Here is a 7,302-nt window from a genome sequence, read left to right as displayed (position 1 = left end):
AAAAGAATAATTATATATATATATATATATATATTTTTTTTTTAATTTAACCTACCATAATTTAAAGTTATATTGTGTTGGATAAATCCTTGCATACCATCCAAGGTATATCTATACCTACGATCTACAATATAATTTGAATATTTTACATTATTAAAATCATATTATAACTTATATACTACCTTTACCTCATGTTAATGTTAAACCATTGTCAACACTGAACAACCCACTATAAGTTTCACTCAGACTAATTCATTTAAGAAGACACTACAAAGAAGTTTGCTGTCTCCATCTTACATGTGCTTAACATATCCCACACAAGTACACAACCTTTGGAAAATACAAATGTTGACTAAAAATGTTTATAATGTTTCCATGATAGGGTTTTTTTTTTTTTAATATATATGATAAAATGTTTTGTTAATGTTTTTTTATAAAAAATTTTCAAAAAAATGAACTTTTTGGCCAAAGAATATACATAAATTATTTCCTAATTATTTACTGAAATTTTTAAAATAATATTAAGGCAACTATATTATTTTATTGAAAATATTTTTACCATATTTAAGAAATATTTTTTTGTTGTGTGGGACCAAATTTAAGCACAGAAGCTCTCATAATCTTCGTTAGGTTAATGGTTAGAGTTAATCAAGCTATTTTGAAATTTTATGGTAAAACAATTATAAGTGTTTGTACGAGGATTTTTTACGATACTTAAATTTTTAGCAACGGTCGAGTACCTATATAAAATAGCGTAAGTAAAAAATACTCATAACTCACTTAAAAACTGTGTAACCGTAAAAAAAGTCACATACAAACATAGATAATGTTATTACCATCAAGTTTTATAATATGTCAATAAACTTTAATTGTTTTAAATAACGAAGCTAAACGTGATCAGCTGAGCATAAGTTTGATATGTTACGTACCTATTTGTAAGACGAAAACAGCAATTGTCTGTGTAGCGTCCTCTTAAGACGTTATAGTTATACATTAAATAAGTAGGTACCTAAGTAACTAAAAACCTATATCCGTTATCATTTATTTTAAATCTAAATAAGTATTTTTGGTTTTGACGGTTTTGTATATTTTTACCATAATTCGAAGATTGGCCAATTCGTATGAGTCCAAAACTCAGACCTTGATCAACCATTGCTAATGTACATCCCTCACTCAGGGTTAATTTTAATGAAAATCTATATTCCTGGTTGTTCTTGAAATCAATGTTATTAATTTTCAATGTTGTTATACCGTTCTGCATGAAATAAAAAATGTTACTTTTATTATTATTCTAACTTATAAATAAAAATAATTATAATGTTTATCAACTCAGAATCTATAGTAAAAAGTATTACATATTTATCCAATACTGTTGAAGATATCAACATATTATTATATTCATCGTTTATATCTATCGTGATAGAAAAACCGTCGTACTTTGGTTTATAATATTTGGTAAAATATGTCATTGTTAAACATGTTTGATCATCATTATCGGGAGTCCAATAAAATGTGAAAAAATCACAGATGACTGGTGAATCATAACCCGTGTAAATGTCTGAAAAGCGGTTTCTGAAGCTATCATATTCATAAGCATTATAGCATTTATTCAATCGGTTTCCTGAAAATTATTAACACAGTATATTAGTATTAATGTATTATGCGGGTAAATACCTATTTTTCTTATTATGTATTTCAAATATCAACATCTAAGATTATAGATTAGTAGTACTTAGTACCTACATATTGTTAAATAATGCATCCATGCTAATAAATTGTACATTAAAATAATGATTGAGAATTTTGATTATTGATAATATTGAAACATATTATATATTATTAAAATAACCGTAAAAATAGTTTGATAGTTAGGTTTTTGTAAGAGTTTTAATTAGGTATTCTATTTTTGATTATATTGGGTTTTTGGATTTTTGGAGCTTAAAACTTTTGAAATTTAAAAACATTTATATTATTTAAGTAACAGAACAGTATAATGAATATAATGCATTCATATGTATGTTGTATAATTGTGGTTTGTAAAAAAAATTAGTCTCGGTACATGTTTGTTTTAAATTAATACCTATATTAAACAGTAACGCACTAATGCATAATAATAATATACTGGTACAAAATTAGACCTTATTTATTTTGCACATATTCTTAAAATATAATCTCATAGAAGCATACATTTAATGTTTTAATATTTTAATAATTTTCTTCTTTTTAGATTCTGAGTGGAACGATGAATGTAAGTATTGATTTTACAATGATGTGTGTTTTTTTATTTTTTTTATATTTTTGTGTCTGTCATCACGGTTTGGGACAGTAAAACTGCTTAGATTTTCTTCAACTGTATCTTGTTTGATGGGAAAGTCAATCTAGTTGGTGCATTCGCGAGGTCAAAATTTGAAATTTTCAATAGTTTTCAAAAGCGCCGTGAAAAACAAAAGAAAAATTAAGGAAAAACGGGAATTTTTATGCAAAAGCTGTTTTCGAGAAAATCGATTTTGGTTTTTGGTGTAACTTTAAAACAAATTACCGTTAATACATGACATTTTCAGTGGTTGTTTATATTTCTATTTTCTATACATAATAAAATTTTCAAAATATTTTGATTTGTTTTGAACTGTTTAGGGGCATTTTCAGTTTCCAATTTTATTAGTTTTTTATTCTATGAATGTCAATAAAACTTTATTTGTTGAGTAAAAATACTTGAAAATTTAATACATGGCTCCTACTATATTGTTACAATGATATTAGAAAAATATTAAAATCCATAACCACAATTTTTTCTTATTAGCGTTTAAAGTTCAAAAATTGAGAAAATATGTAAAAATCACGAAAATTAGCAAATTATTTCGAGTTAAGAATTCGTAAAAATTTTTCTTTTTAAATCTAAGATTTGAAAATGTATTACAAGGTTCCATATAATATTGTCTACCTTTATCAAAAAAAAATTGTCTACAAGAAAGTCAAATTAAATTTTTATGAGCGTTTGAAATTCATATTTTTACAACATTTGATATTTCTTAAGTATACAATTATATATCTATGATAGTATCACGGTTTGTTGTTGATGTATAACGCGTTATAAGTACCTAATGGATATTGTGATATGATAAATTTGGAATTTATTATAGGTACCTATTATATGTCAATTTCTTTTTAATACCATATATAATATTATGTCTTATACCTAGACTGACATACCGTCTCCACTCAGAATCGTTTTTCTTATACAATGATATTATATCATTGAATTCAAATTGATTACCATCCATATTATACAGTGACCCACTTGTAATCTACTGTACAACAGAGTGACATCCACTCACCCATCTTTTTTATATATAAATGTCGATAAAAATTGTTTCACTCGGTCTAAACTTTAAAACTGTATGATAGGTTTCTCATAAGTAGGGGCCGGAATTATATTCTTTTGCATATTTTTTTTAAGCCTATGCAGTCAGACGAAATCTCGTAACAGGTGAGTTAATGGCATTTGTTATATTTCTTATAATAAAGAATATTAGAGAATATATTGATTGATTTTTATAGATGTTTGTTTTTTTTTTGTTGCAGTGGCTTAAATAATATAAATAATATGCCCGATAATGGTGATATTATGATATTGATATATTTCAATATACTAATATATTATTGGTATGCCCGCCTACATAGTAATGTACTGCAATCGTCTGTAGTAGATAAGTGACTTTCTAAGATAACGATGCAACTTATAATTTTTCACCGGCTATGATAATTGATTTGCAATATGCTTCTCTGATTTCAGTTGACGTACGTTCTTTCAGCATATAATATAACAACATTTTAACCGACCATCGTACAAATATGACACCAGAGCACATGGAACAAAATATAGTTGTCAACTGTTTTCAATAATTTGCTTGTTTAAAATTTAAAATAATTGAATATTAAATATTATTATCAAGAATGTAATCAAACTTTTCTTAACATGCAGTATTTTTTATTATGCACTTATTTGTATTATTTAGTTAATTATTTTGCATATTATGTATCTATTTATATCAGTTTTTGATATATGTGTTTAATTATTTTACATATAAATGAATATTTTTTGCATAACTTTTTTATGATTTTTAAAGAATATTTTCAACTTTTTAAGATAATACTAGCATCTTATTTTGGCTATTTTAAAATAATATAAATCCGGGCCCTACTCATAAGTGATCGATTAAGGTCATAGTATTATAATACTGTAATTTAAAGGTCACAGTAACAACATTATTGTTATTATTAAAGCTTATACGCTTATGTTTGTACGCCAGTAGTGGACTATATTAAGCAATTATAACTCATAATAGGTACAATAGTTATTAAAAAATATTAAAGATACATGTGGATGGACACGACTTTTGATTTGTATACAATATGATTTAAATTTTTTTGTGTGGGTTATTATTGAAGAGTATGTTACCAGCCACCGGTGTCGGTCCATCTGTCAGGAACGTCAAATATTCACGCCGTGATGGCTACACAGTACCCATTCATGGTCCGTGGATAGAAATATTAAAGAACAATTTATTGAAAAAAAATTATTAATGATTTATACATAATGTTACTTTTCTGTCTTATCTTCCAATAAACAATAATTGAATAAATATTGTATAGTATTGTAAATAAAACACTAACCTATTTAACACATTTTTCGAGTGATTTTTTTTTTTATTTAGCTTTGGTTTAGGGTTACAAATTTAAAATGTAGGGTTACAATCCTATAAGAATATATAATATGTAACCGTTACATGTAGTTGACTAATTATAATATGGTAACGTACAATAAATTTAATTAATGTATAACGAATGAATAAAAACAAAAATATGGTAGTTAGTAGTATGAGTAACAGTGAATAATATTAACAAGGTAACAAAACAATATGTTAAGACAATCAATTTTGATATGCAGCCTGTATAGAAAACTATTTAATATACTTGGCCAGATTAATAGTTTGAGTTTTATATGCCTGGTGTAATATGTATATTGTATACGGTTATTAAATTTAATCGTTACCAAAAGTGTATGCAGCAGTATCAAATATTTTTGTATACTTAAATAAATCGAAAATTTGTTCTCGTGACACTTTATAAATTAAAGTATAATAAAAATGGATTAAAATAATATAAAGAATGTAAGTCTAAACAGACTACAAATCAGGCATACAATACTGAATTATACTAGTTATATTGCATTATACATATTATATAAAGAATGTTATTTAGGTAGACTATATTAATGATCAAAATTATTATAAGAAAAAAAGTTAATTTATAATTTATACTAAAATAAAATTAGTAAATACCTAGTAAATAAGAAATTTAAATAATATATACTACCATGTGAAAAACGTAATGACTAATAAGAATAAAAAATTGTATTCAAATTACCTGAATCCATCTTTCGATATTCATTCCTGGAACAACCGCGGAATCCTATAGGTAATAAACATGAGTTATTGACAACAATAAAAAAATTATATATCACACACCTACACACCTACTGACCTACCTACGATAATATAGCATTTTAATTTTTAAATATTATTAGGACATATATTTTTCCGGGAAAGAGGGAAGGCAAATAAAAGACATTGCTTTAAAATTATAACACTTTTATTATGTTAATTTTTTACCCATTTCCATTTTAGGTCATTCAGGTTATCCAGGATCTACAAATAAGTAATAACTCACCATCTAAGTCTATAGTTTGTCGAAACCAATCATTTGAGTTATATGAAGTACTCATTCGACTATTATTCTGAAATGTTCCAAGATTAATGATTTCTTTTATATTCGTTGATATAATATGAATATCATTATCATTGTCTTGTATTGGCATTCCAATAGCATTATTTCTTGAATGTATTTCTATAACTGAATTCATCCCATTGAAGGTACCTGAAACCATTCATGAATCCGTTTAACAAAACAAAACAACATACACATTCAATTATTTAAAAATTAAGATTAATATAATCTCGTGGAGTATAATTTTATAATGTTTACATGCAATTTAAATGCAAGCTACAATTACCATCAAATTATCTAAACTATTTTTAAGCTATTAATTAAATCACAATCGTATTCACACTGTTTCACGGTATGTACATAGTTTATTTAATTTTGTTTTGACTTATTATGTTAATAACAGTACCTACCTACTTATAATAGAATATGATGTATTATTATAATATTTGATATGTTTTTAGAAAAAATTAAATAAACATCCTGCATTCGATACTAATAGACAAATAAATTACTAATAATCCTAATAATGTCAAATAAAAAAGTTATAAAACGTTCTCAGAAGTCGGCTCAGAATCATTTTTCGTTTACATTGGTTTTATACAATTTAATTAAATTTTAACACATCCATTACAGGATCGCATCGCGATAACATAACGAACAATAAAAGTGTCATGATATTTAAATACTTAGTTTTAAGTACGATATTCTGGAATTTGGTTTCATCTAAAATCCAATTTAATTATATAATTTGTATTGATGTATTTATTAAATAACCTAGGACTAACAGTAATTCCGATATACCGGTATTTTAAAATTAGTTTGGTAAACGGTATGCCGTAAAAAACCATCTAAACAGTAAACAGGTAAACGGTAAACAACTTGAGTACCTACCTTCTATTTGGGTGAGTTACTTAGCTTCAAATTGATTACTTTTAAAGTTTAAACCTATACTGTAGCAGTGTAGAAAAATAACAATATAAAATACCTCTTCATGTAATCATGTTGTTTCATAGGTAATAGATGTTGATAGCCGATAGATAAGGATAATTTAAAAAATCCTCTTGTGTTACTAAGCTACCTACTTATGTTTTTCAAAAAATTGAAGCAAATTACAAGAATTTACATAAATGAACTTAATTTTAAGTATAAAATAATTATTAGTGCAAGTTTTAGTGCTGTTTTCTAGTATCAATGGCAATAATATAGATTACAATATTATATACTATAGTATATAGGTACTATAAAATATAATAAAAGATAATATAATGTGAAACAATATTAAAGTAAAAAATATCGATACTAGTTAGATTTTATTTATTATTTCGGTATACCGTACCATATCGGTATTGAAATCAGTACCGTAATACCAAAGATTATATTCAATACCGTCGGCCCTAAAATAACCAAATCAAACTGATTATAAAATGTATTATTTAGGTCAGATATTTTAAATATGAAATCAATGCAATAATATGAAATATTGATAAAATAAATAAATGGTCAAAGGCGGGGATT

General features: G+C 25.3%; 1 protein-coding gene across 4 annotated transcripts in view; it reads right to left on the bottom strand.

The window, feature by feature from the left end:
• Nucleotides 1-994: 994 nt before the first annotated feature.
• Nucleotides 995-7,302, bottom strand: part of LOC100572974 — a 57,267-nt gene continuing 50,959 nt past the window's right edge. For all 4 annotated transcript variants that reach the window (XM_029489468.1, XM_029489469.1, XM_029489470.1 and 1 more), the window contains 4 exons: nucleotides 5,731-5,937; nucleotides 5,428-5,472; nucleotides 1,356-1,621; nucleotides 995-1,255 (listed from right to left, as the gene is read on the bottom strand). In XM_029489468.1, the coding sequence (XP_029345328.1) occupies nucleotides 1,010-1,255; nucleotides 1,356-1,621; nucleotides 5,428-5,472; nucleotides 5,731-5,937 (764 nt within the window). In that variant the 3' untranslated portion in view covers nucleotides 995-1,009. The remainder of the gene's footprint in view (nucleotides 1,256-1,355; nucleotides 1,622-5,427; nucleotides 5,473-5,730; nucleotides 5,938-7,302) is intronic.

The sequence above is a fragment of the Acyrthosiphon pisum genome, chromosome A2 (assembly GCF_005508785.2).
Source record: "Acyrthosiphon pisum isolate AL4f chromosome A2, pea_aphid_22Mar2018_4r6ur, whole genome shotgun sequence".
In the NCBI taxonomy this organism is placed as follows: Eukaryota; Metazoa; Arthropoda; class Insecta; order Hemiptera; family Aphididae; genus Acyrthosiphon; species Acyrthosiphon pisum.
This window is presented reverse-complemented; position numbering and strand designations above follow the sequence as displayed.